The 25,007-nt window shown below is 59.5% G+C and overlaps 1 protein-coding gene across 2 annotated transcripts in view; it reads left to right on the forward strand.

Annotated features, from left to right (window-relative positions):
- ESPN (espin) overlaps positions 1-25,007 on the forward strand; it is a 78,113-nt gene that overhangs the window by 25,791 nt on the left and 27,315 nt on the right. For both annotated transcript variants that reach the window (XM_073316602.1, XM_073316603.1), the window contains exons 3-9: positions 2,963-3,149; positions 3,861-4,043; positions 4,774-4,905; positions 7,676-7,895; positions 10,880-11,151; positions 23,700-23,861; positions 24,524-24,728. In XM_073316602.1, the coding sequence (XP_073172703.1) occupies positions 2,963-3,149; positions 3,861-4,043; positions 4,774-4,905; positions 7,676-7,895; positions 10,880-11,151; positions 23,700-23,861; positions 24,524-24,728 (1,361 nt within the window). The remainder of the gene's footprint in view (positions 1-2,962; positions 3,150-3,860; positions 4,044-4,773; positions 4,906-7,675; positions 7,896-10,879; positions 11,152-23,699; positions 23,862-24,523; positions 24,729-25,007) is intronic.

A 25,007-nucleotide genomic window follows, 5' to 3' on the forward strand; every position in this document is an offset into this window, starting at 1 on the left:
ATTAGCCTAAGCACACTTATTAACGGGATGACCTCCTGTGGCGGCTGCTGCATCTGCACGGGGAACAAGGGAAACGCCGAGCGAGAGCAGAGCAGAGGGGTGTTAGCCTTGGGGGCTAACACAGGCGTAATGCACCCCCCCATGGTCACACATGGCGCTCCCTTCTGGAGGACGGCTGGGTGGGGGCAGTGCAGGGGAGGCTGCTCCCCCTGCCTGTGGCATGTGCTCTGCTGTCTGCAACAGGGCCCTCTCAGCCTCTCTGTCCTCCTGGCTCCTGCCTGCCCTGAGCATCTCCAGCGAGCTGCTGCATCCTTCCCTGTGCCCGGCCTGTCTGGGCATCACGTCATGCCAGTCCCCACAGGATCCAAGCGCTCAGCCCCTCACTGGAGATTTATCCTTTCCCCTCCCCGATTCGTGTTCCCCGGGCTCTTGGCCTTATCCTGGCCACTTCTCCTGCTGGGGTGCCTGTGTCCCTATAGGCATCTCCAGCCCACGTGCCCTCTCTGCCAGCACAGCCAAGTGGTGTGGGGCGTGTGCATGTCCAGGCAGCCTGGGGCACGTGCCTGGGAGGTGTTTGGGAATCCCAAAATGTCTGGGAGGATGTGGCATTATTTAACTGGTGTGGAAGCTCTGCACCAACCCCTTCAGTGGCTTCCCCGGCGGAGCAGCGAGCATCCCAACGAACATGTAACAGCCCCTGCCATGGGTCAGCAGGGACTGAACCTAGGGCCTGGACCACTAGAAAGCTCAGCTCTCTTCCACCAGAACTACAGGGGTAAGTCTGGTAGCTGCTGCAGGCTTTTATCCTCCATGCAGACCAGCCCCTAGAGAGGGCAATTAAGTGATGTTGTGTGTGACACAAAGCACCCCTATAGTCACACCCTACACACTATTGTAATGATCTTTGTACGGAATATGCTTTGTGAGGTTTCATTTGAAAACGAATAACTCTGATCATTAATATTTGTGTGTGAGGTATGTACGTGGTGGGTGTAAGGAGTGGTGGCTACATGCTGGAATTATCACTACAGTGCGTTTAAATCAGGCGTGTCAGGAGGAGTTGTCAACAAGGTTGACTAGACAACGGCCTGGTACACTACCGAGCTAGGGCGACACAAGGCAGCTTGTTGACCTAACTCTGAGTGTCTAGACTAAGATTTCGCTCCCGTCGACGTACCCACCCCTTTACACTGATGTAATAACTGCACCTCCACAAGTGGTCAGAGTCAACGTCAATGTAGTTAGGGGGATGCAGTGTCCGTGCAAACCTGCGTCGCTTACGTCAGCCGTGACTGTCGGTCCAAGCGCTCCGGGTGAGGATGCACGCTCTCGACACAAGGAGTGTAATGTGGACACTCAAAAGCCATTTCATTACGGCGGTGGCTCCATGCAGATGTACCTTAGGTTGACACAATTTTGCAGTGTAGTTTTACTTTTCCGAAGAATCCATTTCAAAGATTTACTGGTCTATAAAGATGAGGGGGAAGGGGGCTGGAACTCTAGTGATAAGCTATTGAATCAATGATTGTATCCCATATTACTGTACTACAACAGTGGATAGAGAGAGGTCTTTTCTGAACATTCATGACACGCTGGTGGCTGATATCTTTGGGACTTGTCCATAATGTTGCTCTATGAGGAAAGAGGGTTACTGAATGATATTATGCTTTAAAGTCTGTGGCCAAACAGGGAGAAAGAGGTTCCCTCCCACAGGAGGGAAAGTCACAGCTCTCTACCTGTCTCCTGTGTAAATTAAGCAGGGTGGAATGAAAACAGTGGAAGCTCCATTGACACAGAAATCATACGGGGACAGGAAGCCCACAGAAAGGGAAGAACAGCATGAGGTCATCCTGCCCTTGAAACAAGTCCATTGAACTTTGGAAGACATAAGCCAGGAGAGAAGCCATCCTGGCATCCATCACTAGACAGATACCCTTGCAAGCTGAGAAAGATGGGTCCTTGGACCAAGGGGGCTTAAAGTCTCTGGGAACTGAATGAGAAACCTGCTTAGGCAAAGACTGAACCTTGCTGGATGTGCTTTTGTGTCTTTAGAGGAATGAAGGGCCCCTTAGTTTCTCTGATCTGTCCAAGAGAGGGCTGGCCATTGCAAAGCACACGGTTTGGGGAACATTCGGGATGGGGAGTGTGTTGGAGTCACCTTGTTGGTTGCAACCAAGGCTGGAGGGAGCCAGAAGGGGATGGTGGGACTGTAGCCAGGCTGCTGGGGTCGGAGCTGCTGGCCCAGGGCTGTCTGCTACACAGACACTCAGGGCATGGCAGGGCCTTCCCTAGGGGGATGCGGGTCCCAGGACAAATCAGCCCCCACTGGCTTGGGTGCCCCACTCTGCATTGGCATCAGGGCCCCAGGCGTGGGGCAGCAGCAGATCCCCGGGTGTGCAGGGCCGGCAGCCTGGAGCCCGGGGGTGCTGCAGCCCCACACCCGCCCCCTGCTCCCCTAGTTCCCACACTTATGTCTTCCGGGACCGACTGCACTGGCCCACGGGGCCCCCCAAAGTGCGGGGCCTGGAGCGGTCTCCCCGATTCGCCCTACCCAAGGGACGGTTCTGACTCAGGGTGTGACCTGCACGCTGGTAGGCTGGTTGGGAGTGTCCCAGGCTGGGAGATGCAGTGGCAAAGCATTGTGAGGCACCCAGGGTTACAGGCAAGGGTTGACACAGCCTCTCGCTGGTCCGGACGGCACCTGGAAACCCGTCACAATGTGTCAGACCCCTGGGGCGGTCACCCCATAGCAGGGCGCAGGGCAGCTGAGCCAGTGTGTTGTACCCGGGAGGCTGGGTCATGCCATAACAGGGCAGGAGGCATCTCCCCATCCCTGCTGACAACCGCCTGAGACCCAGGAACCCAGAGCAGTGTTTTCCCCCGGCTGCGTGACTTCGTTTGGGGCGGGGCAAAGGAGATTTAAAGCAACCAGCTCCCCTGCCTGCCTTCTTCTCATTTGCAGCAGTGTCAGTGCCCAGACCAAGAACGGTGCCACTCCCCTCTACCTAGCCTGCCAGGAAGGCCACCTGGAAATCATCCAGTACTTGGTGAAGGACTGCGGGGCAGAGCCCCACGTGCGCGCCAACGACGGCATGACCCCGCTCCATGCGGCTGCTCAGATGGGCCACAACAGCGTCATCGTCTGGCTGGTGAGTCCTTCCTGTGCCAGGCCCCTGCAGCCACGGCCGCCTGGCAGGCGATCGCGCCGAGGGCGGTCTGGGCACGGGGTGGGAGGGGCTTTGGGGGCGGGGTTGAGAGCAGGAGCTTGCCTTGGCGACGCCGGTGTAATTGCACATGGTGCCGGGGGGCGCTCAGCCCCGGGCTGGGTCACGTCCCCATTTCCAGGCCCGTGGAATTTGCACCCAGTGTCACAGGGGGCGCGGGGAGCTGAGGCTGCTACAGATTAAAGGGCCGTGCCCGCGGCCGTGCGGGAACTCGGAGCCGGGCACCGCCCAGACCCTGTCGAAGGGCTGGTCTGAGCGGCCGCTCGCTCTGGGGTCACTTGAACTGGCCTTGACTCTGCGAGAGTACCAGGGTCAGCACAAAACAGCTGGCGGGGGGCTGGTTACCCCTGCTCCGAGCAACTTGCGCTGAGCCCAGGCTGCCGCTCCTGCACCGGGTGCCTGCCACGCAGCCTCTGGCGCTGGTTAAGGCTCACCTTGACGTTCTGGTGCAGACGGGCCCCAGTCGCCCTGCCGGCGCGCCCCCCCGAGCTGCCGGGGACTCCAGGCTCCTGCTCCGTTGGCCCAGGGGCGCCAGGCACTGCTGTCCGTCAGAAGGCCATGCTGCTGGGGTCCTGGCTGCTGCAGTGTCACTCCATGGACAGGGCTTGGCCCATGCTGCCTCTCTCCATTTTACAGATGAGCTTCACCAGCATCAGCCTGTCGGAGCAGGATGATGACGGGGCGACGGCCATGCACTTTGCTGCCAGCCGCGGCCACGCCAAAGTGCTGAGCTGGCTGCTTCTGCACGGGGGAGAGATCACCACCGACCAGTGGGGGGGGACGCCGCTGCACGACGCAGCTGAGAACGGAGAGCTGGAGGTCAGTGTGGTGCGGGTGGGGCACAGAGCGAAGCTGCTGCAGGCTTTGCCCTGGGGGGGGGGGCTGAGCTGTGGGAGGAAATGGAGCTGCCTCGGGGCAGATCTGATTGTGACAAGAGTTGGTTCTGCACTGGGAAAGCTCCAGTCAATGAAAATATATCAGAGGGTGAGGGCAGTGATGGCATCCTGCCACGGCACCAGTCCACACTGGGACAACACCACCCTGCCACGGCACCAGTCCACACTGGGACAACACCACCCTGCCACGGCACCAGTCCACACTGAGACAATACCGCCCTGCCACGGCACCATCCTGCCACGGCACCAGTCCACATGGAGACAACACCACCCTGCCACGGCACCGTCCTGCCACGGCACCAGTCCACACTGGCACAACATTGCCCTGCCACAGCACCAATCTGCCACGGTATCACCCTGCCACAGTATCGCCCTTCCACGGTACCACCCAGCTATAGCAGCCCAACACAGTATCAGCCTGCCATGGCACACCAGCACAATACCACCCTGTGTAAGATCCTGGCATGGTACTGTTCTGACGCACCATACGGAGTGGGGTCTGGCCTCACCCCCTCCCTGCCACCCCAGTCCGAGTGTGGCTCAGGTTCATCTTGGGTCAGGTGTGTAGCAGCCCCTCCCCCAGCTGGATCGTGCCTGAGTGGGATCTGCCCCTGCCAAACCCTCCATCACGCCTTCCTTGTATCTCCTTCCAGTGCTGTCAGATCCTCGTGGTGAATGGTGTCAACTTGGGGCTCCGTGACCAGGATGGCTACACGGCCGCTGACCTCGCTGATTACAACGGGCATAGCCACTGCGCCAAGTACCTCCGTACCGTCGAGAACATGGTGCGGCCCCGCGCGCTGCCAGCTCCCGCCACGCGGCCCCTTTGCTCTGGCTCCCCCGTTCAGAGAGGTGCCCCCCGGGGCGGGCACGAGGAAGAGTGTGGAGCAGAGAGGCAGGCAGAGGCTGGTGTAGGGGCTGGGGCACACGAGTACCAGGAGGGGCATGGCTCTGGTTGCATTTTTATCTCACGTTTGCTAAGTTCAGACACAGGGGAGCGGACTTCAGAAACCGCTCAGGGCTGGACATTCAGTAGCAGCTGGGCCAAGTGCCTTCTCCTAGCACCAATAGGCTCTGCCTCTCCTGCCAGACCTCAATCAGTGTCCCAAACTCACCCGTAGAGCCCAGAGCCAGAGAGCGGGGGATGGCCAGAGCCCCCCAGCCAGTGCCAGCCATGTACCAGTGGAGCCACCTGCAGGCGCTGCCCCTCCCTCCAGAAGCAGAGCCCTTCCCGTGCACAGACACGCCCACTCCCAGGTCCCGGGGCCCCCAGCCCACTGGAACCAGGGCCCCTGGCCTCCCTCCTTGCAGAGCCCACTGCCGCGTTGCTCATTGCTGGATTTTCCACCAGCCCATTGTGCTCAGCAGCAGCTGATTTGCTGGTGACTTGCCGGCTGCTGCCGGGCCCCTTTGTTGCCCGTTGTTGCTGCGGGGTGGGAGCACCACACCCAGCTCCCGAGGGACGCTGTGCCCAGCCACGCTGCAGGAGCTGAGCAGCCTTGGTGTGTTTCCCGGCCCCAGCTCAGCTCTGCAGAGACTCCAAGGACGCCATTCCTGGAAACCAGTATTACTTAGGCTTGCTATTTACGAGGGCCAATGAGCGCCTGGCAGCTGGACGTTACCCTGAGCAGCGGGCATAACGGTTGCCCGGGGGCTCCCTGAGGACCTGTGGCACGTGTACTGGCCCCGTGGCGGGAGCCAGGCTGCTGCTGGTTATGAGCTTGTGCCCGGCTGCTCCGTGAGCCTGTGCCACAGCGGGTGAGCGGGCCGCCGAGGAGGAGCGTCCCCAAGCCACTGGGCAACCATTAGCCCAGGCAACGTAAGCTGGGTCTCTGGGGTGCTGGGGGGGGAGGGGCAGGAGGATGGGGGCTCCTTGCTAGCTCTGCCCAGTCAGTGCAAGTGTTTCTGCAGCCGTGCCAGGGTGCCAGGCGCAGCACAGGGTGCCAGGCCGGCCCTCAGAGGGCGGGGCTCCTGTGCCCCCTCTCAGGGGATGGAAACTGCACCTTCTCTCAGGGCCTTTTGCAGCGAGACTGAGGAGAGGCTGGGCAGCTCTCACCTCCCTGCACGTTAACCCTTTGCTCACCAAAGTCCTGTCTGTTGGCACATCCTCTCAGTGACAAGGCGGAGCTCTCCAGACCCACAGGTGCTGTTTGTTCATAGGGCCAGGACCGTGCTCACTGCCTCCAGCTTCCCAGAACAGGAAGGGTCTGTGGGTGCGGGGCCCTTGCTGGCAGGGGCAGCTGCCGCATTGCCAGAGCCCTGGCCGGTGCGGGATTCAGGGAGCAGGAGATTCCCCTGAGAGCGTGGTGTCCTCCCACATCACCACGTGGCCTGAGGCGAGTGTGTGGCATCCTGCTGGCTCTCAGCGGGGACTGGAATCTTTGGGGGGAGGGTCTGGCTGATCTGCGGACTGCACCCCTGAAAAATCCACACCCTGGAGCGACACAGGTAAGCCATCGAGTCCCTGTGTAGACAGCGCTAGGGCGACAAGAATTCATCTGTCAGCTGTCTCGTGGAGGTGGATTAGCTGAGCCGGTGGGAACCTCTCCTGTGGGTGGAGGTGGGGACCATGCTGGACCCCTACAGTGGCGCAGCTCTGCCGTCATAGCCTTTCAAGTATAGACAAGCCCTGAGACGCTCACTCCGCTTCTGCCGTGTCACTCATTCAGCGGGGCAGCGGTTACGGTCTCTAGTCTAACCCACGGTGACACGGACACCTCCTGCTGCACCTCATGCTGGGCACCTCGCCAGCCCAGTGAAAGGCAGTTGGTATAAAACGTGGGGAGCAAAGCACCCCCCGGGGGTTTCTCTCCACAGCTCTGGCACTTGTGTCTGACCCGCTCACTGCAGGGAGGCCAAGGAGGAGCTTCCATCCCTGCAAACACTTTGTATGCCCCTTCCCTGTTAGCAAAGAGAGATCAATCCAGTTCTGGTCAGTGAAGGGCCAGGAAGTTCATGCTTTGGGGTCTAGTCAGTCCCTGGGGTGCAGGCCCCACAGAGGGGGGAGCTGGGCACAGTGCGCAGGTTGCCGGGCTACTCACTGGAGGAAATTTTTCCTCTGTTTTGGAGAACAGAGGCCCTGGGCCTGTGGATGCTCATGTGCCTCCCCCCGGAGCAGGTGTGAGCAGCACCGGGGGTCTGGGACAGACAGTTCATTGGATCCCCTCCAGGATGGCACATCACGGGCTCGTGGGGCTTGCCCTGATGGCTCCAGGCAAGTCCCATTTAGGCAGGTCCCCCAGAGTTCAGCAGCTCGGGTTGGTTGCTCTGGGGTTCAGTCCATCTCTAGTTATGAAGTGTGACTTGGAGCCAGCAGGCAGCAGATTTGCTGTCAGCTAATAAAACTTCTGGGCGTTACGAAAGCAAGGGCCTTTCCGGGCGCGTCTCTCTGAGTGGCCCCAGGCAGGATTCTGCTGATTCCAACCGGTGCCGCTCAGTTGCCGGTTCTCTCTGGAGCTGGGTGCTGAGGTCCCACCATGGGCACAAAGTGATGCTAGTGAATTCCTGGCCGCAGTGTTTGCCTGTGACTAACCCCTGCGTGTGCTTGGCCTGCAGAGCATGGAGCACAGAGTCCTGTCCCGAGACCCCTCGGCCGAGCTGGAGTTCAAACAACCCGATTCCGGCATGTCTTCCCCCAACACAACCATGTCTGCGCAGCAGGCTCACTTCGACCTCGGCTCGCCAACCAGCACCCTCTCCAACTACGATTCCTGTAACTCAAGCCAATCCAGCACTGGGGACAAGAGGAGCAGCCAGCCCGCGGGTGAAGGCTCAAGTAAGTCCGGCCCCGCAACAGGCTCCTTCTGCTCTCACAAAGCTACTGCTCAGAAACATCTGGAGCACAGAGTCTGGCTGCAAAGAGAAAGCAGCGGGCAGGGCTGGGGGCCAGAGCTGGGCACTGCAAAGCCCCCCAGGCCCTGCTCACATCCAGGTCTCTGCCCCTCTAACGACAATGGCACAGCCCTCTGGGCATGGGTCAGAAGAGGTGAGGCTGGATGTCTCCGAGGGTCTGCACTGTCTACGCTGCAGTTAGACACCCGCGGCTGGCCCGGGCCAGCCGCAGATGTTAGCTGTAGTGCAGACATCCCCCGAGGGACGGGTAATGGGGGTATTGGTGCTAGCTCTTCCCTCGGGAGCCTGCCCCCTGGATCGACAGGCCCCGAGGCTGAACTGCTTATAGGGCCAGCGATGGTGAATAAGGAACGGCGGGAGCTGCTGTTCTGGAGAAATGTCTAATGCTGCGTGAGACTTGGCTGGCCATGTGGCTGGTGGTTCTGGGCTGTAGCTGATCAGGAGACAAGGATTTGCACAAGGTTTCCAGTAGCTGTAGTGACCTGCCTGGCATTGTCTCTCGTCTGCGATGCCCCAAGAAGTGCCAAAGCGCTGGCCCCTCGTTCATGCCACTCTCCTGATAGGGGGTGCCACAGGGCAGCCCCGAGCTCCTCAGATACATCACAACAACCAGAGCGGGTGTGGGAGCGCTCCGGCTGAGGCGCACGGCGTGAACGGGCCAAGCTCTCTGGGAGATGGCGGCGGGGGCCTGTCCGCGCAGATGTGCAGCGCGGGTGAGGAGTTGGCGAGAGCTGGGGCTGGCTGGACATTGCAGTGCTGCGGCGGTCGGACTCCGATGCTGCCTCCTGCCAGCCGGGCCCCCTGCTCATTTTTGCCAAGAAATATGGTGCTGAATCTCAGTCAGTGTAACTCAGATGGCAACGAGAGCTGCTCCTGATACTGGTATGTGGAGAGACAGGGACCTGTCCTGCCGTTCTGAGCAGCTGGAGGCATTTGCCAGAAGGAGGGACGAGGTGTCAGGGGTGGGAGGACGCTTGCTATCTCGGCACCATTGCCAGCACCGTGTCCAGTTCACTGCCTGTGTGCAGCCAGGTCTGCCATGCGGGAGCACTCAGTGTTTTGCTGCGGCTGAAATACTCAGGGTGGGCACTGACTTCTTCACTGCCATCTGGTGGAATCGCCACGCCTGCATCGTGCCAGGCCCGTCAGCTCCACTCCCCCGGCCCAGGGCCAGGAATGTTAAACCACCTGAATGCAACCAGTGCTGGGGTGTTTCCAGCCACAGACTCCGGGCTCCATAAATGAAGCTGCTCTTGGGCTAAGTTCTGGGGTCAAAAGTCATTTGTGGCCAGCGCTTGGCACGCACGGAGTTTCCCAGTGGAATTTCTGCTGCTGTTATTGATTAATGCTTCAGTGCCCTGGGGGTGATCTGCACTTTGCAGATGTGGTCCCTGCCCGGAGGCACACACACACTCCCCAGGTGGGCCAGGGTCCCGCACATGCACTCCCCGCTGCAGTGCTGACTAGGGAGAGGGGCCCCGGAGAAGCACAACACCAAACTATACGGGCAGGATCAGCTCCAGGTCAGATGAGACAGGACATGACAACAGTCAGGGGAGGGGTGGGATCAGCAAGGAGACTTAGGCTTCGCTTCTGCCAAGGGACCCGCAAAAGGACCCCATTAATGAGGGAGCCCGCTGCAGGACCAGGCAGTAGATGGTCACAAGGCCAGGTGCCGCTGAATTCAGTCGAGCACATTGACACGGCCCTGGAAGATATTAGCTCTCTCAGTGGCTTGCTGAGAGACTGATGCTGATCATCTGATAAACTGATGCTGTTTAAAGGCGTGCTGCTCTTCACTCAGCTTGGCCAGGGCAGACAGACCCGCCATTCCCACAGCTGCCCCCCACCAGTCACTCTCTGACAGTCACAGTCCAACCAGTCGTGGGTCTCCGGTGCTAGCCCAGTGGCCCCTGCTGAGGGCCCTTGGCACTGGAGGGGAGCGTTTATTGTATTAAAAACCTGTTTTCAGGGCCTTTATTAAAAGCATCCCCTGGTTCCTATTGCTTGTCAGACGTGGGTTTGAGCCGCATTGTTTGTGTGATGGACAAAGGGTGCCAAGGGCTTTGAGTAGATGAACCATAGCCCCTCCATGTCTAACAGCCACAGCCTCTCTCTTCTCCCTTTGCAATTTGCAGGCACATCTGCCCTCTGACTTAGGCTGGACTTAGGAAATGCTCCCCAGACGTCTCTGCCTCCGGGGGAGCCACAGGGAGGGCTCAGGCCGTTTCTCCTTTCAAACCTTCCCAAAACGTCTGTCTCCTGCCTGCCCACTGGGTTCTGAGCCCAGAGGTTCTCTGCAGCACAGGGGCTCCCCAGCTTGGTTGAGTAGAACTTGTTCCCCTGTTGGATTATTGAGACACCCTGCAGTGAGCGTGGGCCTGGGCCCCAGCCCTCTCTGGGTGGCGTTCAGCAGCCTGCCAACAGGGCCAGGGTAGCTGGTTCCGGTGCTGGAAATGGTGCCCAGTGGGTTGGTGTTGGGTGTTAGGAAACAAGACGAACAGGACAGGGCTGGCTCGGGACAGCGCGTACTGGCCGAGGCCGGAAGCTGATCCCCTCTGTGCTGCCTCTCATGTGTGCAACATGACCCAGCAGCATAGGCCAGGCCAGGCCGGGGGCAGGCTCAGACCACCTCTTCGCTGTGCCGCGCGGAGCTGGGATGGGAGCACAGCTCTCTGCTCGCTGCAGGGACCCTCTGCAGCGCCCGGGATCTTTGCTCGCGGGCAGGGAGCCGTTCAGGACACTCTGTGATCCAAGGCCTCAGAGTCCCTGCCTGTGAGCCGGGGGCTGCTGCCCGGAGTGCCGGGGCAGGAGCTGTAGCCATGGCTGCCAGGCAGGCGGAGCGGCTTGCGGGACAGAGCCCCGGTGTCCGGCTGCCGACGCTGACGTGGTTCATCTCTCCTACAGGGGGACACGAGACGACAATCACGGACATGCAGACGTACATGGACATGCTCAACCCCGAGATTCGGCCGAGGGATGGCAAAAGGGAGGGCGAGGCGCCCCCGCCACCTCCCCCGAGCTTCCCCCCTCCTCCTCCACCCCCCAACTCCAAGCTTCCACCGCCTCCTCCCGGCTACCCAGCGCCAGAGCCCCCCGAGGCCCAGCACACGGCGGAGATGTATGTGCAAGCGAAAAACAACCTGCGCCACGTGGAGAGCGAGGTGCTGAAAAAAGAGGTAATTCCCGTGATGCTGCAGGGTCCTGAGACGCCACTGGGACAGGGAGGCACTTCAAAGGCACCTTTCCCCGCTGGGGGGCCAGACATTTCCCCCCTGCCGCAGGTGCCATGGCCTCCCTGGGGTTGGTGTACCATAGTGCTGGGTGCGCCCTGGAGGGCAGCAGGGCTCAGCTGTGTGAGTGGTGATGGTCCTAGTTCCACGCCAGGGCTGCGGGCAGAGCTCCAATGCTCTGTGGGCAAGCAAGGCCGCTGTGCGGCCCCCCAGGTCAGTAAGCAGGCCCAGGAAGCGCGCCGTGGTGCGGCGGGAGGAGGGGGTGGTTGATTCAGGTCCTAGGACACGTGGAGAAGATGCCCCTGTCCACTCCCCCCAGAGCCAAGTGTCCATCTGCCATCCCTAGCCCAGCTGCTTGGTCCGTCCCAAGGCTCAGACTCCCGGTGGGAGGCTCCTGGGCAGTCTGCTGGCAGGGGTGGGAAGGATGCTAGCCACCCTCCCACGCAGTGGCTAGTAAAGCCCAGAGGTGTTGACGGCTGCGGCCAACAGCCCCAAGGAGGGGAGGGGTTGACAGGTCTGACCAGGGCTGCTGGTGGTGACAAACAGCTCCCCTGTGCCAGGGCGCCCCAGAGCCGCGATCAATCCGTCGATGGCACGTTCACTGGCTCTTGTGGCTAGAGTCCCAGCCCTGGTGTGCCTGCGTGGGAAATGCCCACTCAGCGTGTGAGCAGCTGTTGCTGCTGATGGGTGGCACCCAGAGGCCCCAGACAGGAGCGGGGCCCCCTTGTACAGATTCGGAGCAAGAGACAGGGGGCTCCAAAGAGGCTGCAGTCTCCCTGGAGCGTGCCGCAGGGAGCAGGCAAGGAACCGGTGGGACGAGGGGTGAGGCGCAGGAGCTGACTGTGCTCTGCTCGAAGCTCTCGTAACGTGTGCGGACGTGGGGTGGGGAGGTTAGGGCTAGTGCCGCTGTCCCTGCCCAGCCTTTTCTCTAGGCTGGGGCCAGCACAGGGCGGGGCTCGGCACAGCAGCAGAGCGAGAGGCCAGCTTCTGCCCCGTGGCTCAGTCCTGGCTGCAATGTGGCCTGTCTGCTCCGCAGGGCAACTTACAGCTGGTAAAATTCTGCCTCTGATGCTGGAGCCTGGCCCTGGGCATTTGTCTGTTGTCTGCCCTCTGCCCTCAGGGGGCTGCCACACCCTCTGTCAGAGCCCCTGGGAAACAGCCTTCGCCCACAGCCACGGCTTGCCCCCTTCCCGTTCCACGTGCGGGGACGCTCTTCTACCAGAGTCACCTCTGCACGAGGGATAAAGGGACGAGCTTCTGTCCCCTGCTGCGGGTGCTCCCAGGCCTTGCTGCTGTCGGGTCTGGGCCCTGGCTGGGGGCTTCCCAGACCCGTACTGCAGTCTGAGGGGTTTCTGCTCCTCAGAAGAATGTTTATTAGCCAGGGATAAAAGTGGCCTCTAAGTCCTGACCCCGGTATTCCAGGGAGCAGGATGAGCCCCTCACTTCCCGGGACATGGCTGGCGCTTTCCCAGCCTGCCCTCAGTGCCTGGGTATCGTCAGGGCTCCCAGCTGTGGGCGATTGCAGAGGTGAGCGTGAGGAGTGCCTGTCTGATGGGAGGCCGGGAGCCTGGGAACCACAACAGTAGCTCTTTGTGCAGTTCCTTGGCATCCGCACCTCTCCCACAGGCTGCGTTTGGAAACATGATGGCCGAGTTTCTAATTTGCCTAATTGCGCAAGGGCTCGTCCAGGCTGGAAGGAGGCGATTACAGCTCAGAAGGCAGCAAAAAGCTTAACCTTGCCCTTTGTCCAGAGCCTGCCCCGGCTGCGCCTGGCCCCCAGGGACAGCACCCCCCTTTGAAGAGTGCCGCACAGCCAGCCCTGGAGGCTGACGTCCTCTGCATCCCCACCAAATGGCTCTGGCAGCAGCTGGTCCTGGTCTGTGTCCCTGAGCCTCGGCCCCAAGGACCATTGTCAGGGTGCAGCAAGTTCAGTCTCCCTGCCTCCTGCCCCCATGCTCTTCGCTGGGATGAGGCATGGCTGTCGGCACAGGCATGAACACAGAGGGTGTGAATGTGGTGCCCTTTGGGACTTCACGGCCATGTGCCTGGTGCTGTCTGCCAGCACAGAACCTGGACGGCAGGGCCTCCCAGTCAGGCCTGCTCCGGGGCAGCAGGGGCCTCAGCACAGACACCCCTTGACACAGACATCCCTGGGCTCTGGGACCCACCTGTGACACATGAGACTGACTGGAATGAAGCTGCCTCTCTGGCCAGGCTGAGAGGGCTCTAGTTCTGGGTGCCCAGGGCTGCGGTGGTGCACAGCCCCATGGCATGCCCTGGGATGCCGGGCAAGGGCCTATCTGGCGGTGCTCTGGGCATGAGGGAGTAGCTGGCAGCGCTGTCTGGTCTCTGACATGAGTGAGCGTTCGTGCAAGAATCAAGTCCTGAACTAAGGAAAGAATCCTGCTGCAGAGCTGAGAAGCTACAACCAATGCTCAGGGCCTCGCTGGCTGCAATAGCATAGCACAGATGACGTTGCTAGAAAATAAATACACAAGTGTCCAGTTTCTCTGCAACGCGACCCCCTGGCAGCTTAGTGCAGAAGCGACAGTTCAACGCTCAGAAGGCTCCTGGGCTCCTGAGAGCCAGCAGCAGCTTCCTGTTCCAGTTAGCTCGAGTCCTGGCCCGAGGACAGGAGCGTTTCCTCTGGAAAGCCCTGGCAGGAGCAGGCTCTGGGTTGCTGGACATTAGACTGAAAGCCAGCACCTACCAGCCCCAGGAATGGCAGGTGTAATGGCACTCCGACAGCCTCACAGGCTCCTCTTGGGTGTGGGGACTGTGGGGCTGGCAGTGAGAGGCACGCGTTTAACTGGCAGTGCGTTAGCAGGGGACTTCTCATGCCTGTTTCTGTTGGCTGGGCCCTGTGGGGTGGATGGGCAGCCTGGGTGGATGGGAAACACCCCAGAAGGCACAAGGCAAAGCTGGACCACAGTCTGGAAAGCTGTGATCCCCCACCTCCTGGGTGATTGAGGACCCCCCTATCCCTGCTCACCCACCCTGTACAGGGGACACCCTTGTTTCCCGCAGACTCAGTGCTATGGTTTTCCAGTGCCCTAGCACTGAGCAGCAGGTGCTGTGAGAGTTCCTAGCCACACTGCCTCCTGGACGTGCCGCTATCCTCAGGCCATCGCGCCTGGGGGCACAGCTGTTTGGAGGCTGCCCAAGGCAGCGGATGTTCCAGCAAGCAGAGCAGAGCTGACATGCCAATGTGTTCTGAAATGAGCCCAATGGCCATGGGCGAGCCCAAGACCCTGCTTCCCTCTGAACCGAACCCCGGACTGGAGCTCCAGCTGCTATCGATGGGTCTTACCCTGATTGCAGACACTGGCCTGGGGCTAGCCCCAGTCCTGCAGACTGAGTCAGGGTAGGGCCGAATTTGGACAACCGGCCCTAGGTGGGTGTCCGGTGCAAGGGGAGTAGCAAATGGCCAGAAGTGGCCCCTGCACCACACTGTCCCTTTCACACACACAAATCCCCCCAGAGCCAGACAGCTCCTGTAACAGCTGAGCTGGAGCACCCCCACGTGAGTCTCTAGCCCTTTACCCAGCTTTCCCATGGACCGGTGCCCCCTGAGGAGAGCCCACCCCAGGCGGATGTGCCGCTCCCGGGGGGAACATCCAACCAGGGAAATTGCCCTCCTGCATGGAGTATCAGTTGGTTGGAAATGTATCCCCTCCGAGGAAGCTTTAATGATGCCTGCCCTGCATGCTCCCTCCATGTCCAATGTCTGACTTAGCCCAGATAATGATCCCTGCAGCTGGAGGCTCATTAACTATTGAACACACAGCCCAGAGAAAAGAGAGCCCAGCAGCTCAGCCAGCCGGCAGAGAACGAAAAAGCCACTTGACAATGAAATAGACAAATAAGAAGAATAGGGCAAAAATGCCCAGGGCTGTAAGGTGAGACACAAACGCTGCAGGGCAGGAACCGCACGCCACTTCCAGGCATGGGGCACGTCTTCCCAGTGCGGGGAGAGCTGCCCAGGCTGTCTCCCTCCCAGCCGATGCTGCCCTCTCCCCTCTGCCGCACGCCGCCATCTGCAAGACTAGTGCACACAGTGGCTTGGGCAGTTTTATTTTTTAATCTAGTAAAGAATCACTTTGAGTCCCTGGTGCCACTGGGCCTTATTGTACATTTGCAAAGTACATTTGCATGTGCCACGGAGGGCTCGTGTGAGCCGTTATGGATGAGGGAGATTCCGGAGCCACAGCAGTCGGGAGAGGTGCTAACCTCTGTGTGCTTCACCTTCTTCCATTGTTCATTCCTGGGGTGCATGGGGGACGGGATCCCTGCCCAGGAAATGGCCACTCGCGTCCCGGCCCTGTTACGCCACCTCATGCAGCAGACAACACGTCTGAAATCCTTGGGGCTAAATGGCTATTGCAGCGTGCATATCAGCCGGCTGGCATGCCACGTTCTCGGCTATTGGAGCCGGCGTCCGGCATGGCCTGGGGCTGAGAGGCCTTTCATGCAGTGTGTACATCAGCCGGCTGGCATGCCACGTTCTCGGCTATTGGAGCCGGCGTCCGGCATGGCCTGGGGCTGAGAGGCCTTTCGTGCAGGTGCTGGTAGCAGAGGCAGTTCAGCCCTTCCGTTGAGACTCGTGTGATCCATGGCTCCCCGCTCCCAAGGGTGTCCGTGATGGGGACCAGCCTGAGGGGTTCTGCCTTTCCTCGCGCCCCTGCCTGGCAGCTGCGACCAAACAGGATGGGAACCTCGTGCTGCCCCTGCGATGTGCTGTAGTCACAGCGGTCTGTCCTGGGCCTGCTGGTGTCTTGCTCGCTCGATTGGGCTGAGGACCGCCGCAATGCTGGCCCACGCTCCGCTCCGGCTGGCAGAGCAGGCATCGGGGCCAGTGACGGCGCTACGCTCCCTGCGGGGCTGGGCTTGTAAAATGTATCCTGCTGCGGGGCATAAGGGGCAGATCCCTCTATACTTGGGGGCCGAGGCGGGGGGTGAAACCCCAGTCAGGGTATAAGGGGCAGAGCTTGGAGGCTGGGGGTGAAGCCGCGCAGGGAGACCCAGCTGCCCTCTCCAGGAGAGAGATGGCGTGAGGAGATGGCACTCTCGCCCTCGCCCCCTTTCCACTTCCAGGCCCGCTCCAGTAACTGGCCACCCAGGTTACAAGCCACCAGCTCCCCTTCCGGACAGGGGACCAGGTCTGATGTAGCTGAATGCCCCTGCCGCTCCCAGCAGAGAGTGCACGTTCTGGCCTGACTCCTGCGCTGGTCCAGGGCCTTTCTCCTCTAGCACTGGCTCCAGTCTGGCCCCATGAGCCCGATGCCCATGTGCATTCCCCTATGGCAGTCACGGGGGCATGTCTGGGCAGGGAGGCGTGTCCTGGTTACAGCTCCCATGCTCAGAATTTCCTTTATGGTGATGGACTTCTTGCTGGGTTTGCTTTTTGCCGTGGGGCTGGGGTGGGGACAACGTGCTAGCAGGATACTGGTGTGTTGGGGGACAGACGTACACCCAAGTGCAGTTTGCTTCTGTTGCTCTGAGCCACATTACGCTGTGATCAGCACCAGCTTTTGTCATTTGTTAAGCCTTGTGGTGCTGCAGATACTCCTCTGGGAACCCCAGCTGTATCCTTCTAGGCTGCATCTGGCTTATCTCCTGCCACAGGGGACAGTGACCCCAGCCCAGCAGCCAGAGCTCACAAACACCCAGTGGCTCCCATTGTTCTTGGTGGGAGAGGGGTTCTCCTTTGTTCTGAATGAGAGAGGGGTTCTCTCAATGGGAGAGGGGTTCTCCATTGTTCTCCGTGGGAGAGGGGTTCTCCATTGTTCTCCACTGGATGCTCACCATTTTGGAAAGTGAGGTCATTGAATGATAGATTCTTAGATTCCAAGGCCAGGAGGGGCCATTGTGATCCTCTGGTTTACTCTCATGCATACACTCCTCCCCCCAGACATCAGATCCTTTGCCCTAGCCCACCTGTGTACCAGCACCCTCCTTCCATCACCAGCAACTGCTGGACCCACAATAACCTGTAAAGCTATATCTAAATAGATGTTTTGTGCCCAACTGAAGCTAGTTAAAGTGGGTGATTACAAAGTGGCAGAGTCTGCAGGGACTAGCGTGCAGGGTGCAGGACATTTTTCTCCACCTCCCATGCTGTGTTACTATCAGCTCCCCAGAGTTGTTCTCATTGTGTCTCTGGGCAGCACAACCATAAGAGGCGGGTATTAGTCCAGCTGCTTTGAGATTAGCAAAGTCAATAAATACTCAGCTCGCCTGTGCACCGGCGAATGCCTGTACTGCTGCCCAGTGGCTTAGCACCATTGTATTTCCTAGCGCACCCTCCATTCATGGGGTCACAAAGGCTCCCAGAGAAGCAAGGGTCGGAGGGGAGCCTCACACAGCGGAAGTGTCTGGCTCAGTGGGCGAGGGAGTCCCCGCTGCTTGCCGAGCAGCGTGGAGAGCAGCAGCGAGGGTGCATCAGGGCGGCTACGCCAAGCGAGGTTTGACGGGCATGGAGCGGGTGGAGAGTAGTGTCATGCAGGCCTGTTTGCTGCCTTGGGGAACAGACTGGGCTTCTCGCAGGATTCTGAGTTATTGGTATTACCGTAGTGTGTCGGAGTCCCAGCCACGGGCCATTGCCCAGGCACTGAACAGAAAGCTGGGCCCTGCCCCTGCCCCAGAGAGCTGACAGCTGGCTAGAGCAGAGAGCCAGCATTCCCTACCCGGCCTGCCCCCTGCTCCCAGCCGCCCAACGGGACCCGGGCCTTTAGCACGCAGACGGCAGGGGCTGCTCCACTGGGTCGTTCGCAGACTCTTTGGGCAGGGCCTGTTTTGTCTGTGTGCGCGTGTTAGCACCCAGCAGTGCAGGGCCCCGATTCCCAGTCCAGGCCGCAGGTGCTGCTGCAGCGCAGACGATAAATACTGCATTGGCGCCCGGGCTGTTCTGTGTGAGGAACCCGCGAGCCCCGCCGCTGTGGCGCCCCACACATGCTCCTGGGGGCTGGGCCAAGCGCCCAGTGCGGAGAGGGGAGCGTGGCAGGCAGGGGCTGGGCCCAATGTAATGCTAGCCATGCCTGTCGCAGTGCTGCTGAGAGATGCCTGCCAGAGATGTGTCTGCACTTCGGGCCAGTGGGAGGGTGCCAGGGTAATGCGAGCTGGGTAGCGAGACGGTCAAACTGGAAAGAGCAGCATGGGGAGCCGGCAATTACCCACCCTGCAGAACGGGGGTTCAGAGCTCAGGGAAACGGGGCACTGGCCCCCTCTGGAATAACAGAGCCCGGGAGCATCTCCCGCAAGGAGCACCAAGGTGCAGACATAACAGACGGACCCTGTCCAGGCTGGGACCAGCGGGAGTGTGGGCAGGGCCTGCCCTTACCCAGGGGGCTGAGTGAGGGGGGAGCGGCTGGCAGAGTCCGAGCCAGGGTCTCTGGTGCTGATGGGCAGAGACAACAGGTGAGCAGCCCCCCACCCCCCAATTCCTCCTGCCTCTGCAGTCAGTGGGAACCCAGCTGTGGCATCGCCAGGGCTGCAGGAGCCGTCCTGCAACGAGCCAGCAAAGCCCCTGCAGCGTTAGCCAAAGGGGGCCAAGTGCCCTGCAAAGCCGCAGGGCTCAGCCACCTGGCATGGGGACCATCACACTGCACTTAGCGAGGGACACAGGCCTGGGCGGGATCTCCCGGGTGACAGAGTCCAGCCCCTGTTGTCACAGGCAGCCCCGTCATCTAACCCCCTTCACAAACATGGCCAGCTCATTAGGGCCCCCGCTCCTGCCATTGGGAGGCTGATCCCACCCCTCACCCCTCTGACGGTTACAAACATTCTCATTTCCAGCTACATTTATTCCTGGCCCGTTCAGTCCCTTTGTCAAACCCCTCCGAAAGCAGAAGCCTCCTTAAGCCCCCCACCCTGCCCGTAGCGAGCATCTCTTCAACAAAGCCTGCACAGACTGGAGGGGCTTGACCAAACCGTGCACTGCTTCAGAGCTGGCCACGTTCGCGCCAGCTGGCCTGTGCTGGGGGCTCTGTGTGCCCGGAGGAAATTCACTGGCAGCGATGCAGCCATGCCATGCCACGCCAGCCCCCATCGGCACGTTGATTTAATTGGGGATTGGTCCTGCTTTGAGCTGGGGGTGGGACTAGATGACCTCCTGAGGTCCCTTCCAACCCTGATATTCTGTGAAAGCAGGGCAGACATGGCGCAGCTGAGGTTGGCGTTTGACCCACACAACAGCTGCACTCATGTCATGATCCCAGTGCTCCTTTCCAGGATGCGGACTGGGCCTGCCTTAGGTTGGGATGTCCTCAGGTCCGGGGCCGCCCCTTGCATGTGTGCGGAAGGCACAGAGATTGTGGGTGTTTCACAGACAAGGCCAGTGGCATCTCCTGGGGCTCGGGGCTCGCATTGGCCACCCCAGTGGTCCCGGGGGGCAAGCCTGGGGTGGGCCAGAACCACATTAAGGATTCAGAGGACAGGGATGCTGTGTGCAAAGCAGGTTTTTGAGATGCCCATTTTAAGGTTAATCTTTAGTTAAAGTTTTGTGAAGAGAAATGGGAGCTGCTGCCCCATGATTGGCTAGTGACTCTCAAGTGATGTCACTGCCAGGTGAGCCGATAGGTGTGGGCAATTCATTCGAGAGCTGCTGTAACCGGAGAGGCTGGCTCAGATATCAGCAGGTGTGCTGAGGCCAGGTATCAGGTGGCACTTTTGTTTCAGGCTGGCAGGTTCAGTGGGTCTTAGCCTCACTAGGCGCAGGTAAGAAGGGCTTTTACTTTACCCTACAGACATTGCCTGGGGGTGGAGGGTCTTTGCTGGGCTCTTTCCCTCTGCTTTGCACTCCCACGGACGCCCTGGTCCTTCACCCTGCAGCGCTGGGCCAGGGAGCGTTTGGTGCCCTGCTACAGGCTGGGGCTGGGTTCTGCAGGGTGGGCCCTGAACACAGCCAGGGCACTTCTGCAGGTGGCGGGTTGCGTGGGACAGTGCTGGAGTGTGCTTATGTTGTTGCAATGACGGTGGCTAGTTGTGGAGGGAGCAGAGTGGGACTGGAGGAGGAGGACTGGGGGGTCTCCTGTTAGCACCACAACTGTGCAGCTCATGAGGGGGATGCTGGTGTCTCGGTAAGGGGCTCCTGGGACACTTTCCCCCCTTGTCTGTGACCCACCCCGTATGCCCCTGAGGAGGCAGGACTGAGGAGCCATCCCAGTCATCCCTGCAGGTATGGGGCTGATCCTACGGGGCTACCAACAATGACATGAATTCATGCCTGGCTGGCCTCTGTGTGCAGTGCCCAGCGAGACGGGAGGTAGGAGCTTCAGGCGCAAAGGGCTGTCCAGTGATGCAGGTGGCCCCTGTCTGTCTGTCTGTCCTCGTGGCCCCTTTCCTCTGGGGAGGACGCGTGGGCTTTGTGGCTGGCACCAGAGTGTTTAGCATGTTTGATTCTCTCCTTCCGTTTCCATCACCGGCACTGTTGAGCCGATGCATCCTCCATGGTTTTCTCCATGCCCCCCTGATATCGGTACGCAGAGTAACACGGGGGCGTCTGTCAGGGAGGAAGGGAGCACTGCGCTCACATGCTGTCCGGCCAGCTGGGCCCTTGTCCCCCACACATCTCTTATCTCCGTGGGAAGCAAAGCTCTGTGCGGCTCGCATGAGGGTCGGTAGGGCTGCAGCAAGGGCCTTGGCTAGCAGGGCTCCTGCAGCACATCAGGCAATCAGATCTCTGCTCATCTGTGAGCCCTCTAGCTCACCAGTGCCCAGCCGGGCCACGGTACTGGAACATGCTGCCGCCCCGTTAGCATTTCTTTACTAGTGGTTTGCATCCTCCCCGGTCATTTATATTTTGGGAACAAAAAGCGAGAGATCTCCTCAATGCAGCCACCAGCCTGCTTGTTTGCAACACCCAGAGCGCAGGAGGCTGGCAAGAGTTGCCATCTTTAGCAGTTGCCCTCTTCGCTTTGCATCAGCTGCTGGCCAGAGCTGAGGCCTGCAGCAGCAGTGGATAGCGAGGCAGTCAAGGAAGCGTCTTTTCTTCACTCACAGAGCAGGACTTCAGAGCCAGTTGCCACTAGCCACCAAAATCTCTGGGTCTGTTTGGAGAACACAGCCCCTTGGCATTTGAGTGTCCACGCTGTGCATTCGCCAAGGTGTCATTGGATCTGTATTTCCTTGCTAAGGGCCACATTCTGACCTCAAAAAGAACAGGAGTACTTGTGGCACCTTAGAGACTAACCAATTTATTTGAGCATAAGCTTTCGTGGGCTACAGCTCACTTCATGCTCAAATAAATTGGTTAGTCTCTAAGGTGCCACAAGTCCTCCTCTTCTTTTTGCGGATACAGACTAACACGGCTGCTACTCTGAACCCTGTCATTCTGACCTCAGTTGCATTATTCTGGATTGTGATTGATTTAACTGAGAGCAGAATTTGGCTTTGAGTCCAAAGGAGACTGTGTGAGCAGCACGTAGGCAATTACCAATGCAGATTGGTCTGTTTAACGTTCCAGTCATACAAATCATGGCCATGCAAAATCGTATGCAAGGGGGAAGAGAGATGAATGCAAATAGCCTGGCCTCTGGAACAAAAAAGCTTGTGAGCTGGAGTCAGGGACTCTGAGATTCTCTAGCAAAGATGCAACCAGCAGTTCTCAGCTGTGCTGTGTGTGCGAGCCCCAAGGCAGCAGTCTCTTCGGGCTGCCCCTGTCTGGTTGCAGGAAGGCTCACACTTGGGCAAGGGGAGACTCTTCGTGCCCCAGTGGCTTAGCACAAGGCCCCTACTGTGTTCCCAGCTCACTGGCTCCACAGGGGCAGAGATCTAGGTCTGGTATGTATCTGTCCCCCCTCTGAGTGCCTCGTCATCACTAATGTATTTACCCCACCACATCGGTGTGCAGCAGAGCAGGGCGAGCGAGCCCATTCCACAGAGGGGGAACAAGACACAGCCAGACTCACCCATGGAGTCTATGGCAGAGTGGTAACTTGAACTCTTGTCTCCTGAGTCCCAGCCTGGTGCCCTAACCATTGGGCAGTTCTTCCCAAGAGCACATCAAACCTGGCCTGGGGCAGCTCTCTTGTAGCAATGCAGGCCAGCTCCCCAAGGGCTCAAGGCCAGCCTCCAATTGCAGGTGCTTACAGCATCGTCCTGTGTCCCCGCAGTGTGATCACGGCATCCTCCCTACCCCGGCTTGAGGCTGTCCCGCAGAGAGCTGTCCCCGGCTCAGCACTCTGCCCCCTCGCCCAGCAGAACTGCCTGGTAACTGTCCCTGTAGCCATGCACATGAGGAATCACGCTCTGGAGAGTAATGAACCCTGGCTCAGGCTCCAATAGCCTCTGGAAAACAGCTAGTGCTGTTTCCAAGGATCTTTGTGCTATCACCTGCCTCATAAAAAAATCCAGGCCACTCAGCTGTTCTGCGCACAAAGCCCTTGAGATCTGCACCAAGGCGATTTAAAGCTGCTGCTCCCAGCCCCGTTATGTAAGAACATGGCCACTGAAAGCAAAGTTTGGGGCTGTGGGAAGCGCCCGGCTCCGCTGGTTTTGCAAAGGGATAAGCTGCCCCAGCTAATCCGCAGGGGCTGGGATTGAGTGCTGTGGGTCCTAAACTCTCCCCAAAAGGGGTTACGAAAGCAAAGATTCAACCAGGTTCTTAGTGCTGCGTGCAGGGCAGGTCTCAGGGCCCTCCGTGGCTTTATGGAATTGCATTCCCCTGCTCTCACCTCAGCAGCTAGACGCTAGAGAGATGAGCACACCAGGAAAACCTAAAACAGTCAATGAGATTTTTCAGTTCACTAGAAAATTACCCATGATGTTTCCTGCTCTGGGACCTAAACCTGCCACCGTCACAGAACGGATGGGGTATCTAATGCTGATAAATGTGGCATTTGGCTCAGCGGTCTGTATCCCAGCTCCACACATGGAGTATCGGCCGGGCTGCGTTCAGCTACTTTGTTATTTATCGCACGAGAGGCACAGAGGAGCTCTGGGAGATATTAATGCAAACTACATTGCTGGCTGTGTGCTGGAAATGGAAATGATTAAACAACTGAAGAGCAGCTCAGAACCGGGTTATTTCTCCAGGTGTTCGTCTCCCAGTGAGTGGCACTGGAGCGGTCAATGGACAATGGCCAGAGTGCCTTTTTGTTCGATGTCTGTAAAGCGCCCAGCACATTGGGTCCAGAGCAATAACTGGGGCTCCTAGACCCTCCAATGATCCAAAGAAATAGAATAGCCCTGGTGGCATTCACCAGCGCGCGGGGTGCAGTGCTACGAGGTGTGCCATGGAGCAAATGATGCCTCTGTGGAGGAGGGTCTGGCCTCAGTTTCCCTGCATGACCCGGGGCAAGTCACATTGTGTCTCTGGACCCCAGTTCCCACCCGTGCCGGGTGAAGCTGCTCCTTCCTCCCCACCCTTGTCTATTTCAAGGCAGGGACAGTCTCCCACTCCATGTATTGACAGCACCCAGCAAATGGGGCCCTGCTCTCATCAGGGGCCTCCCCATCCCTCCCGTGCACACGCTGCTACCCCTTGTTGCTTGCAGTTATCGACACACAACAGCAGCCTGGAAGGCCTCCGGCGGGTCGACTCCAGCAGGAAATCTCGGAACTTCAGCAAGCAGCCCAGCACTGGGGATTACTACAAACACCTCGACAACAGTGTGGGGGAGCAGCCTGGCAGCTGGAAGATGGCACACAGCGAGGAGGTGAGCCGCTAGGGCCGTTGCTCCCACCATCCACCCTTCAGCTGCTTTTCTCTGGGGCCCCCAACCCTCAGGGCATCGAGCCTGAACTCCTGAGTGAGCTCCCGGCGTCTGAGCGGGTCTGACTGGGCAGGGCAGGCCGCCAGGCAGATCCTGTTCGTACAGACATGGACCTGCCTGGCCCAGGGGCTGGGAAGCACAGACTCCCCCTCTCGGGGACCCATCCAAACCCCAGTGCTGGTGACTCTCCAGGGCTTGTATGAAATGAATTGGGGGGCGAGGGGGGGGCTCAGCCCAGTTCCCACTGCACAGATGGCCGCATCGCAAAGCCCACCACCGCAGCTGGCATGAACTGGCGATCTCGCCAGCAGCCTCAGCCGGGGCCCAGAGCTGCCTGGGGCCCAGCCCCTGCTGCGTTGCCCCAGAGCAGCGTGTGGGGAAGCTGCCTGCTGGCCCTGCTCGGGGGGGTGGGCTTTGGCCTCCATTGCCAGCTCTTCCCAGCAAGGGGACTCATCACAGCCCCAGCTGGGAGGCCCTCAGGCCCTGCCACAGGCAGCAGCTGGCAGGGTGACAGCGGGAGGGAGTGTTTAGCATCGCCTGACAGTCGCACTTGCTGGACCTTTCTTTGGCTGTTTTCAATGGATTTATTTGTTGGTTTGTTTAAGGCGTCTCTTCTTTCCAACGACGACAACGTGCACAATGGGAGTGCAGCTGAGAACAAGCCCTCTGGGGAGATGACGCCCCCTCCCCCTCCTCCCCCTCCTCCTCCTCTTCCTGAGAACATCTGTCCTCCACCCCCACCCCCTCCACTGCCAACGGAGACTCAGGTGCCCTCTTTCAGCCAGCGCCGCTCGTCTTCTTCCACTGGAAGTAAGTTGCAGAGCTCTCTGCCGCACATTCGGGGCCTCCTCTGGCTGGTTTGACACCCTGGGCTCTGATCTGTGGGCTGGTAATGCAGCTTCCTGCCAAACGAGGGAGGAACCCAGGGTTGTCAAGTAAAATTGCTGGTTTGTTTTCAGAATTCCCCCCGCCCCAAGGGCTTCAAGAGCGATGTAAAATGAGTGGGAACAGGTAAGCTCATCAGAGCACACCCTGCAAAAGGCTTTAGCTCTGGCAGTCTGGGTGCGGCACCGTATGTGGGGCTGTTCT

Source organism: Lepidochelys kempii, chromosome 18 (assembly GCF_965140265.1).
Source record: "Lepidochelys kempii isolate rLepKem1 chromosome 18, rLepKem1.hap2, whole genome shotgun sequence".
In the NCBI taxonomy this organism is placed as follows: Eukaryota; Metazoa; Chordata; order Testudines; family Cheloniidae; genus Lepidochelys; species Lepidochelys kempii.